This window comes from Apodemus sylvaticus, chromosome 7 (assembly GCF_947179515.1).
Source record: "Apodemus sylvaticus chromosome 7, mApoSyl1.1, whole genome shotgun sequence".
Classification (NCBI taxonomy): Eukaryota; Metazoa; Chordata; class Mammalia; order Rodentia; family Muridae; genus Apodemus; species Apodemus sylvaticus.
In genome coordinates this window covers 74,713,365-74,726,324 of record NC_067478.1, presented here as the reverse complement: position 1 = coordinate 74,726,324, position 12,960 = coordinate 74,713,365, and the positions used below count along the sequence as shown (strand labels likewise).

The 12,960-nt window shown below is 40.9% G+C and overlaps 1 protein-coding gene across 1 annotated transcript in view; it reads right to left on the bottom strand.

Moving 5' to 3' along the window:
- The window catches only part of Dmxl2 (Dmx like 2), a 137,920-nt gene that overhangs the window by 69,996 nt on the left and 54,964 nt on the right, over positions 1-12,960 (bottom strand). The window contains exons 12-13 of the mRNA XM_052188322.1: positions 11,644-12,340; positions 9,966-10,087 (exon numbers count right to left, since the gene is read on the bottom strand). Of these exons, the coding sequence (XP_052044282.1) occupies positions 9,966-10,087; positions 11,644-12,340 (819 nt within the window). The remainder of the gene's footprint in view (positions 1-9,965; positions 10,088-11,643; positions 12,341-12,960) is intronic.

Here is a 12,960-nt window from a genome sequence, read left to right as displayed (position 1 = left end):
CTATCTTTTTATGTTCATTTAATAACATGTCCATCATTTTATGATTGGTATAAATATATATATTGTGTTGAATATAATTTTTAAAAAAAGCCTGTACAGGCCAGGAATAGATGTTTGGAGTTTCCAGAGGAAATGGAGCCATCTTCTCCTAAAATGCTAACTTCAGCCTCTCAGCTTTAAGGCATGACTGACAGTACTACCTTCCTGTTAGGGCCGTTGGAACAATTAAGTGAGTAAATGCTTATGACACACTTAGAATTGGGGCTGGAACAGTGGCCATTAGACCAGAGCTTGCAACTTAACCTGCACACACAACTCAGCATCATACACTGCTCTTCAATGAGGTCTCAGTCAAGACAAGCTCAGTCTCAAATCCTGAGATGGCCTTCCTTGCCAGTTATTACATGCTAGATATACATACCTATATGCCTCACAGACACACACTTGAGGGCTGGACCTGTTCCCTTGTCTATTCATTTTAATACTCTTATCATCTGGAACACTGTACAGAGTTATTCTTCCACCCTGTCACAACTTACAGTGGGTCACTGATGAAAATTAATATAAACAAATCAATGAGTTAATGAGGGAAAACAAATGACATGTTACACAGCTCCTACTCTAAAAGCTTGCTTCTTGTATCAGAAGTCCATAGGAAAGCACACTATCTCCAATGCCAGGCTTGTGGCTTACTTCATCCTAGTCGTCCTGAAGTGCCTCTACATGATTGATGAATGGATCAATCTAGCATCACCGGCAGAGATTCAAAAGTTTATGTTTTAAGTACTAAAATAACTGATATTCAGATAAAATTATAACCTAAAATATGAAACATTATAATTGTCTTTATAAACAGTTGGCTGAGCAGCATCCTTTCTTGGTAATTAGGATACACTTATGTACATTTGCCAATGCCTGCACAAATCTGTTAACATTTAGTTATGTCTTCACAATAATTCCAAATATCCACTGCTATATAATGTGGAACACTGATATTTTAGGAGGGGTACATACCCCTAACTGACCTGGAATTCACTAAATACCAGGCTGCCCTTAAACTCACAAATTTTCACCTGCCTCTGCCTCCCAAGTGCTGCATCACCATGCATGCATGACCATGACCCCCGGGCCTTGCTAATTTATTTACAATTACCTATAAAATAATGATGCAGCCACACCTAGAAACCCAAAATTACAGTAACCCCACATTTGATATATCTCCAAGTTAAATAATAAATACCTTCCAAGTATCTTGTCATACCAGAACTATAACCGCATTAGAAACCTCAGCATCATATCTTCATATCCATATTCAACCAACTCCTAAGTCAGTTCTTCTTCCCTGGTTTATCTGGAACCCCACCACTAGCTAGAGTCTGTCTATGCATGTTTAGCTGACCTCAGCACACTCCTGGATCCCATCATATTTCCAGTGCACATCCACTATAAACCATCATACAGACTAATCAGTTCCCTGCCCAATATTTTCAATATCCCCAAAATCTACCTCTCCATCTACATAAAAGTGTTCAAATCTTTTCAATATCTGTTGTGATGGGTGGTAGGGGAGGGGTAAGCTGGCCTTTTACCCAACAGCTGCAAAAAATCTAATTTTGAGGAATAAGAAAGCATTTGCCACTGGGCGGTGGTGGCGCTCGCCTGTAATCCTAGCACTCTGGGAGGCAGAGGCAGTGGATTTCTGAGTTTGAGGCCAACCTGGTCTACAGAGTGAGTTCCATGATAGCCAGGGCTATACAGAGAAACCCTGTCTCAAAAAAAAAAAAAACCAAATCCAAAAAAAAAAAAAAAAAAAAACCCAAAAAAAAACAAAAAAGAAAAGAAAAAAAAAAAGAAAGCATTTGCCAACCTCTTGCTCTTCTGACTCATGATTAGTAGCTAGCGGCAGCTAGGGGAACTTACAAATAAGGAAAAAGAAAAAAGAATAAGCACAAATGGCAGGAATTTTATAGACCATGTTACACTCAGAGTAGACAGAAATAAACACAAAGCCCAGACTCCTCATATCATGCAGCTCTGAAACACAAATGGCTCAAGATTCTAAAGACTCAAAGGACTGGAGCAGCTCCTGGAGCCAGGCCTTCCCTGGGCCACCAGGAATGAGGACAAGCAAAAGAAGGAGCCTCCCCAAAACCCTAGCAAGGCCTGACCTTTGACAGTCTTTGACTTCAAGCTAGATATATTTGTGCCCAAAACAAACAAACAAAAAAAACCAAAAAACAAAAAACAGATTTTTTTAAATACATGAGGTAAAATTTTTAAAACTTGGAAGGAAAAATACAAACTCACAATTCCAGTTAAGATACATTAACATCCTTTCAGTATGTAATAGAATACTTACAGCCAGTAAGGATCACGAGAGCTCAGTGCAGTCAGTATCCCTCAAAATAGGATCTGAGAGCTCCAGAGAGCAGTTTTCTCAAGCTTCTGAGATAAACAAATGTTCCCATGTCTGAGACAGTGGAAACCTGCAAAATGTTGGAAGGCCACGCCCTTACCAGCTCTACTGCAACAGTAAAGAACTACCAGGAAAGGAGACTCTGACCAGCAAGTGCAGTAGAGAAGAGATCTCCCTCTCTCTCAGATATGTTCAGCTACTTGTAACAAATGCAGAGAGTAGGGCTAGAGAGATGGCTCAAGGGTTAAGATCATGACTGCTCTTCCAGAGGTCCTGAGTTCAATTCCAGCAACCACATGATAGCTCACAACCATCTGTAATGGGATCTGATGCCTTCTTCTGGTGTGTCTGAAGATAGCAACAGTGTATTTATATACATAAAATAAATAAATCTTTAAAAAAAAGAAAGAAATGCAGAGAGCTGCACAGTTGCAGCTTTTTTGAGTACCTGAATATACACCTGTGCACAAACCCACATGCACACACTGCACATACATATAAAAATAAATCAAAACAAAAACAAAAACTTGGGGGTGGGGGGCTGGACAGATGGCTCAGTGGTTAAGACCAGTGACTACTCTTCCAGAGAATTCAGTTCAATTGCCAGCACCCAGATAGCAGCTAACAAGCTGTGTGTAACTCCAGTTCCAGGGGATCTGATAAAAAAAAATACAAGCAAACAAAACATCCATACATATAAAATAAAAATAAATAAATAAATCTCAAGATAAATTTTAATTTAGAAAATAAATTTCAAATTAATAATCTAAGCTTCTCCCCCTATAAAGAAAGAAAACCCAAGACAAGTAAGACCTAGGAAACTAAATAGGATGGGGACCCAGAGCCTGAACTTACCCATCCTCGGTAAGCAGGCAAGGCTTCCAGTGGATGGACTGAGACACCAACCTGGCTACAAAATCTGAAAACTAAAAATACATAGGCCAATTGCTACCTACAAGATGTGCTGGGGTAAAGTGACACAGAATTTGTGGGACTGTCCAAGCAATGGCTGGTCCAGCTTGAGTCCCATGCTACTAGACGGAACCACGGACCGTGTCTGACACTACCTGGAGGGCCAGGAACCATAGGCTGGATATCCCAGAGGCCTAGAATAAAACCAAACAAGCCCAACAAAAGTAAAGAAAGAAAAATGGCAATAAAATGAATTCTGATGATACTCGGCTTACTCTAGAGCCTAGCAAAATTGTCACTAGAGGCTTCATCCAGCAACCTATGGGAGCAGATGCAGAGACCTGCAGCCAAACATTAGACAGACCTTGGGGAATCCTGTGGAAGAAGAGAAAGGATTGAAGGAGCCAATGGGGTCAAAGACACAAGAAAACCCACAGAATCTATAAACCTGGGCTTATAAGAGACTGACCCGACCTAGGTCTTTTGCATGTATGTTATAGTTGTACAGCTTGGTGTTCTTAGGGGACTCCTAACTGTGGCAGTGGGGGCTGTCTCTGACTCTTTTACCTGCTTCTGGGACCCTTTTCTAAAGTGGAAACTTAAAGGTTCTTTGGAAAGTCAGTTGGATGGTGTTTTGCTGGGGCAAACGTGAAAGAACGTTTTGTTAAAGTGGACAAAGGTGAAAGGCTAAGGCAGACTCATGAAGGAATGTTTCACTGAAGCAGACATAGGAGAGAGGATGTTCTACTAAAGCAAGCAGGTGAAAGGGCACAAGATGAAGCACTCTCTGCTAACAACATGCATGTATTGTTCTGCCTTACACTGAATAGTTGAGCTGCATTTGCCGGGACTCCATAGAGAGAAAGGCACCAAAAAACGTCTGGTGGTGTGCTGCAATTTGACACTTCTGCAGACTCAGACTGATTGGATGCATGTGCTGAGGCAAGAGTCGTGCTGAGGCGAGTGATAGAGGGCACATGATGTTTGGAGGCTGTAAATAGGACTCCATGGAGTGACAAAGAGAGAGAGAGCTTGGCTTGCTGGTACAACTAGCTGTGCAATGCTTGTGAGAGACATAGCCGAGAACTTCTCCTGGTGTTCTTGTTGGTTCCTCCTGCTGCCTCTAGCCAAGGTTGAGGCCTGCCTGTCACTGCTAGGTCGTGTCACCACTCTCGCTAACCTGACTCTACCAAACTGGACTGCTGGTGTATCCATGAAGTGTTTCCGAGTGGACCGAGCTACTGCTGCCTGATGACCCGTGAACTGAACTGCTGATTTCCAGACAACCACAGATGGAAGTTGCTCCAAAGAACCTTTCTAATCCGGTCCACTCCCCTCCCCTGCCACCCCCTGTATCCTTTCTTTTCCACTACCTCTGGTGAGGAGTGGGCTATAAGGAAGGTTAAAGTGTTTAAGAAGCATCATTAAAAATAAGATTTGAAGCCAGGCAGTGGTGGCGCATGCCTTTAATCCCAGCACTTGGGAGGCAGAGGCAGGTGGATTTCTGAGTTCGAGGCCAGCCTGGTCTACAGAGTGAGTTCCAGGACAGCCAGGGCTACACAGAGAACCCCGTATCAAAAAACCAAATAAATAAATAAATAAATAAATAAATATTAAAAAATAAGATTTGAAAAAAAGTTACACTTTTCCTCCTGCTGAGTTGCCTCATTTGGACTTAATAAGAGGGAGGTGCCTATTCTTACTGAAACTTGATATGCCATGTTTGGTAGATATCTCTGGGAGGCCTACCCTGTTTAGAAGAGAAATAAGGAAAACGTAGATCTGGAGGAAGAGGAACAGGGGGTGAGGGGGGACTGACAACAGGAGAGAGGGGAAACTTAAGATAAATATATGACAGAAGAATACATTTATAGAAAGAAATCCCAAAGCAAGCAAAAGTTAGGAAATAAAGATAAAAGCAGACAAATCAATAAGATAAAAAAGAAACAACAGAGAAACAAAAGGTTCAATGAAACATGGCTCCTTAAAAATATCAAGAAAATTAAGCAGGAGGAACCCACCTAGAGAATGTTTGCCTACTGTATGCAAAGCTCTAGTTTCAATAGCCAGCAACACAAAACTGGGCAATACTCCATGTATAAAAGAAAATAGTTATAGCACTTAAATATTCATAAGGACAAAAACCTTTTAAAAAAACACTCTCAATACAAACAAACAGCAATCGTTAATAAACTCATCATAAAGGCCAACTAATGCAGGCCATAATGCAAGACGGAAACACCCAAGCCAAGAGGAACACCACAGTGACTAAACTAAAACTTGACCAATGTCTAGTTTTCAAAAACAAAAGCTGAGAGGCCAAACCTATTCCATTTTGGGAGCAGACTCCTTTTTTTCCCTTCTTCTTCTTAAAAAAGGCCTAAAAACTTGGCCCACAGTAGGACCTAAGCTGCACCCAAGTACCAGGAAGGGCCCCACGGCTTGTCCTTGGCCAGAGTTACTCCCTAGCTACTTCCTAGCAACAGTTAATCAAAGATGAGTCTGATTGTTTCAGATGTACTTTCAGACTGTGATTGATACGTCTTGCTTCGGAGCACCGGCCTGTCAGCTTATAATAGACATTCAGTTAGGTACTTGCAGGCTGGACCCCGCCCCCTCCCTTACTTCCATTTTCTATAAAATCTTGTCCTGATGAGAGTTTGGGGCTGCTTCATCAAGCCATCTTGTGGGTTGGCAAGGAGTACGCCCAAACTCTGGTTTGTAATAGAGACTCTAATGTGATTGCATCAAAGTCAGCGCCTTGGTGGTGTTTTGGGGTTCACAAACGCTTCGTGGCACAACAAGGCAAGCCACTGATAGCAAAGGCCTATAGTCCCAGCCACCCAGGAGGCTAAGGCAGGACAGTAAGAGGTTCAAGACCTGCCTGTGCAGCCACATGGGAGGCCAAGGCAGGATAGTAACAGGTTCAAGGCATGCCTGAGCAATTTAGTGAGACTATCTCAAAATAAAAAGAAAGGGCTAGGAGATAGCTCAGTAGAAGCACGTGTGCCTAGCATGAAACAAAAGTCCTAAATTCAATCTCTAGTAACATTAAATTTTTACAAAGGACATAGCATGCTTAGAGAAACCAAATTAAACTTGCTATCTATGTAGTATAATTGATGTTTTGTATCAAATTGTGTGGGAGAAGCCAAGTGTGGTAGTCCACACCTATAATTCCAGTACTCAAGGGGTAGAAGATGATAGTATAGAAATAGCCTGAGCTGCACAGCAAGACCCTGTCTCAAAATAGTATCATGTATATACATTTAACTTCCTTCTTTTTATATAGAAGATTTGGTAGACAGGTTCCTCCAGAGGAACTATTGGGACACTGTGGAAAAACTATAAAGAGTTTACTACTAGACTCTATTCAAGTCTCTTCTGGTTAGCATCTTTAATTGACAAACACACAACTAGCATTGAGTACAAAGCAATATCAAACATACTAAATGTAAGATTCTAGATTCAAAAAGACAGTAAAAAGTTGGGCTATAATGTAATAGTGTAAGTATGTCTATATTTGAGTCCCAAACTCAAATATACAAGTATATAATGGGATAGATCTGATTTACTCACAAAAGACCTTGAGGCATGTAACTAATGATCAAATAGACGTGAATCAATGGCTTGCAGAGACTGGAGAGTGACAAGCATACCAGTGATTGATGAAAGAGGCTGCAGCACAGTCTATTCCTGCCACCCTACAATGCCAACATGCTCAGGTTAGCCAAGGTCAAATGTAACAATTAAGAAACTTTTTGGGCTAGCCCGGTGGTGATGGTGGTGGTGGTGATGGAGGTGGTGGTGGTGGTGGTGGTGGTGGTAGTGGTGGTGGTGGTGCACACCTTTAATCCCAGCACTCAGAGTCAGGTAGGTGGATCTCTGTGAGCTCAAGGCCAGCCTGGTCTACAGAGCAGTTCTAGGGCAGCCAGGGATACACTGGGCAAACCTGCCTAAAAAACGTAGGGAAGGAGGGAAGGAGGAAGGAAGGGAGAGAGAGAAAGGAGAAAATGAGGAAGGGAAGGAAGAAGAAAAAGGAACTGACTGCTAGGGGCTGAAGACATGCTCTAGTGTGTAAGTGTGTCCAAGAGCTGCTGAGAGCCCAAGGCCTGAGTTTGGATCCCAATCCTGTGTAATGCTGGGTGTGGTGTAGCAGTGCATCAGTAACAGGGAGGACAGAAGCAGGACTGGACCGCTGGACTGGTGGCCACCAGCCTAACTCCAGGTTCAGTCAAAGATCCTACCTCTGTAAAGAGGGTAGATAGTGGCAGAGGGTGACAACCGATGCCTTCCTCTGGCCTCTCTACACACACACACACACACACACACACACACACACACACTCAAACAGAAGAAAAAACGTGTTCAGATATGAAACAAATTTTTCCTAAGGAGAAAAAAGCCTAGGGTTTACAAAACCTTGATTATCTTTGATTATCTGTGGCACTCTCTGTACCAAGAATATGAGACTTACTCTAAGTAGAACTAGCTAGCCAAGACAATTTGTGAAAATACACTGCATTTCAGCTTAATAACAACATTGATCCAAGGACAGCATGATCTGCATCAGAATCAGACCCCACTGGTGGCCAGACAACAGATGACAGCACAAATAGACTGGACTAAAACTCCAAAGGCTGGTTGCAGAAGCTGGCCTCTAATGCACTGTCCAGCTACGACTACAGCTCCATGACGCTGAGTTCAAATACTAACAGGACTGGCCTCATTTAGCTTCCACTATCAGAACAAAAAGCAGATGAGACCTTCTCTACACAAAGAGCCCAAAACACTTTCCCACTATCTCTAGAACAGATTTTATATGTGAGTTTTCCTATAGCCACACTTATCACACAGGCCAAAAAAAACAAGACAAAACAAAAAAACAAAACTTAGGTGTCATCTTTCCAAATCTCCCCTCTTCAGCCAGAACAAAAGCAAACCCAGGCTTCGGTAGAACGCTCTATACTCATCCAAATCTGTTCTCTCTGCTACTCTAGGATACTTCTAGTGCCATATTTTTAGCGATCAATTGAATAGCACCTAAATACTTCCTCCTGCCTTACACTGTTATCTTTTACTAATACTTTCTCTTTTGTTTTGAGACAGAGCTCCATGTGGCTCAGTCTGCCCCAGAACTGATTATATAACCAATGATAATCTCAAATTTCCTGATCCTCCAGCTTCTACTGTCCAAATGCTAGAATTACAAGCATGTGCCACCACATGCTTTAATAATTTCTTTTTCAATTAAATTAAAATTTTCTTAAAGGGAAACACTATGTTTTGTGTCCTCTACACATCAAGAGGTACAAGAGACTCAGAAAGAGCACCTGGTGCTCCAACTTCCCTAACTGATTCCTCAGTGGAGGGTGCAGCAGCACACTGCAGTGCATATGCAGAGGTCAGGACAGGCTGGGAGCAGTCAGTTCTCTCCTTCTACTTTGCTTGAGGCAAGGTCTCCTGTTCCTATAGCTGGGCTGCCTAATCAAGCATCTAGCTGATTCTCCTGTCCCACCATAGGCATGCTAGAGTTATAGACTTGAGCCTCCACCTAGGGCTTTTAATGGCATCTGGGGCTCTAGTCAGACTGGCAGGATTATTACAGGGCTAATGCTTTTTCTCCTCAGCCCAATATTTGGTATTCAATACTGGAAACATTTTAGAACAGGCATTTTATAGACAGATGTCTTTATCAGTAAATGGAAGTCAATGTTCAATACAAATATTGAGTAAAATATGTGACTTCTAGTCTCCTATATAACTACTAGAATGAGGGGCTACTACCTTATTTATGTATAAAATATATAGATAATATATTCTAGCCACAGAATATTTTTAAATAAGTTAGGCTTAGAAATATTCTAATTTTCTGGGGCTGGATAGATGGCTCAGAGGTTAAGAGCACCAACTGTTCTTCCAGAGATCCTGAGCTCGATTACCAGCAACCATATTGTGGCTCACAACCATCTGTAATGGGATCTGATGCCCTCTTCTGGTGTGTCTGAAGAGAGCAATGGTGGTGCACTCATATGTAATAAATAAATAAATAAATAAATAAATAATAAATAAAATAAATATTCTAATTTTCTAATATAAACTGTTAGATAAAGATGCTGAAAAAGCAAGATTTAGATCCCAAACTAGGGATGGAGAAGGGACTCAACACTTAAAACAGACTTGCTGCTCTTCCAGAGGACCCAAATTTGGTTCTCAGCACCCATATTGGATGGCTCGCAACTGTCTGTAACTTCAGCTCCAGTTTCAGTTTCATACCGAAACACACAAATACCCATAAATACGCATTAAAAAAAACTTTGTTTTTAAAAACCTTTTTAAAAGAAACAAACTAGAAAATCAATATTTTAGGAAACTGACAAAATATTTGTTTCTTTATATGTTAAATGCACTGGATGTGGCATTTTCATTCAAGTTTTAATTTGTATATCTTAGAACACTAATAAAGAAATAAATGTGTGTGTGTGTGTGTGGATGTGTGTGTGGATGTCTGTCTTACTGTCTTTCCTATACAGCCAAAATACATATACCCATTCCTTAAACACCAACTAACAACCCATGGTCTTAGGGAAGTAAAAAGAGAATTTATTAGCTTAGAAAATGATTTGAACATTCTTACTGAAGCTTCTGGGTCTGATAGTTCATCTAATAATTTTCTTGCATCGACCACAGCTTGATAGAGTCTTAGATTTTTGCCATCAGATGCAACAAAGCAAGCACTTGCAGAATTGCAATAAGTGCCTGGGGAAAGAAGACAAAGTCTTTGGGTTACAGTGTGTAATTTATTTTTATTACGACTGAAATATAAAAAACAAATTAAGGACATCTTTCTAGGTATAACTAGCAACCAGAATCATAATTAAGTGAATACAATAAGCCTATTAACAAAAATATATAAACTTATTAACAAAAACTCCGTAGAAAAACTATAAAACTTTTAAATTCTAAAGATAAGCATATACAGACATATCTAAGAGCTGGACAGAGGCTCAGTAGTCAGATGCACTAGCTATTCTCAGGGGGCCTTGGTTTGACTTCTAGCATCTACATGGTGGCTCACAACTGCATGTAACTCAGTCCCCAAAATCTGATACCCTCTTCTGACGTTGATGGCACCAAGCAGGTATTTGGTACACAGACATGTATGCAGGCAAAAGACTTATACACATAAAATAAAAATAAAATAATTTTTAAAAGGGAAAAAGACTTGTATGCATAAAATAATTTTTTAAAAAGAGCTTAATTATGGTAAATATAAATCATTTTTTGAACCAAGCCTGATGGTACTATCAGCACATGGGAGGCAGCAGGATCTCAATGTCTGAGGCCAGCACAGCATGGTCTATATAGCATGTTGCAAGATACGCTGGCTTGCCAGGCAGTGCTGGCACAGGCCTTTAATCCCAGCACTGGGGAGGCAGAAGCAGGTGGATTTCTGAGTTCAAGGCCAGCCTGGTCTACAGAGGGAGTTCCAGGATAGCCAGGGCTACACAGAGGAACCCTGTCTCGAAAAACCAAAAAAAAAAAAAAAAAGAAGAAGAAGAAGAAAGAAGAAAGAAGAAAGGAGGAGGAAGAAGAAGAAGAAAGGAGGAGGAGGAGGAAGAGGAGGAGGAGGAGGAGGAGGAGGAGGAGGAGGAGGAGGAGGAGGAGGAGGAGGAGGAGGAGGAGGAGGAGGAGGAGGAGAAGGAGAAGGAGAAGGAGAAGGAGAAGGAGAAGGAGAAGGAGAAGGAGAAGGAGAAGGAGAAGGAGAAGGAGAAGGAGAAGGAGAAGGAGAAGGAGAAGGAGAAGGAGAAGGAGAAGGAGAAGGAGAAGGAGAAGGAGAAGAAGAAGAAGAAGAAGAAGAAGAAGAAGAAGAAGAAGAAGAAGAAGAAGAGGAAGAAGAAGAAGAAGAAGAAGAAGAAGAGGAAGAAGAAGAAGAAGAGGAAGAAGAAAGAAAGAAAGAAAGAAAGAAAGAAAGAAAGAAAGAAAGAAAGAAAGAAAGAAAGAAAGAAAGAAAGAAAGAAAGAAAGAAAGAAAGAAAGAAAGGAAGGAAGGAAGGAAGGAAAGAAAGAAAGATGAAGGATGAGGAGAAGGAAGAGGAGGAGGAGGAAAAAGAAACTTTTATTCACTGAGTGGTGGTGGCACATGCCTTTAATCCCAGCCCTTGGGAGGCAGAGGCAGGCAGGATCACTGAGTTCAAAGGCCAGCTGGTCTACAGAGAATTCTAGGACAGCCAGGACTACACAGAAACACTATCTTGGAAAAAAAAGACAAAAAATAAAAGCTTTTATTAATTTTACAATTAAATAAATACTTACCAAGACAGTAACTAGGAATGAGCGTCGGAAGCCATGCCACATTAGAGAAGGCTGAGGTATGTAAAGAGTTGATTCTAGCCAATTCTGACACTCCTCCAGTATATGACAAAGGTCCAATGGGGTCTACACGCCACAGAATAAGTTCACTGTAGATTGCATTTGGGTCATGAAATGTACGGGTTGCTGCATTTCTAAGAGGCTGTTTTGATGAAGCTTTTGTGTGTTTTACAGGATCTATTAATCTATTTAATTTACTGTCCGAGTCCCACTGACAGTCTGATTCAGGAGTCAACAGAGCATTATGGTGGGAGGATGTCAACAACAGGGGTAAAACGGAATGGCACGCCAGGTCATTGAGGTGGAATCGGTGGCCACAGTATCTGAATTTGTGGGATACAGTCAGAACAGTGGTAAAGGCTGACTTATCAGCAAACGTGACTGCCCACTGGTTCAAAGACCCGTCTATGTGTTTAGAGACCATCATTACTGTAGGCGCTAAAATGTTCATATCGGTGCTGTGTGATGGAGAGTGTGGCTGTGACCCATGGGAACTCTCTACAGACATCATCTCTTGCTGGGATGGGGTGTTATATGAATCTTTTGTAGCATTCACACAAGCATACATCATGATGTTTTTACTAAGAGAGTTGGCATCCCCAGAGGGAAATGCAACAGGAATCCGAGAGGAAAAAGAAACCTGGAAAACACAAATTGATGATTCATTATAAGGAGTTTGCCTTCTTTCAAAAAGACTTTGCAAACTACACTTCTATTTTCAAAAAGCCAAATCCTAGCCTCCTAGCCAAAAAAAAAACTTTATCCTTTGTATAGTTTAATTCTTTGATTTATATAATAGATCACTAGTAATATCCTAATACAAGATGAATGATAACGTTTCAAAAACGATGCTTATAGCTTTTACCAAAATATCCATAAGCGTATTTCAATTATAATAAAGCTAAGAGTGATACCAGAAAAAAGCAGCCTGATTTGGCTTCTAAAACTGAAGCTGAGCAAACACCTATAATGTCAGCACTTGGGAGGAAGGAGGAGGGTCAGGGAGTGAAGGCCATCCTTGACAATACAACTAGTTGAAGGCCTGCCTGGCTACATGAGACCCTGTCCCTTAAAAAGAAGAGGGGGAGAGGAGAAAAAGGAAAAACCAGAAAATAAGAGTGCATCATATTTTCAAAATAGTACCCTTAGTTGTACTAAAAATATTACAATTCTCAGAAAGCATGAGTAGTCATTTAAATACTCAGTGTTTTTAAGAGAGAAAAAATTCCTTTGAATTTCTAATTGAGCAAAATATGTGGT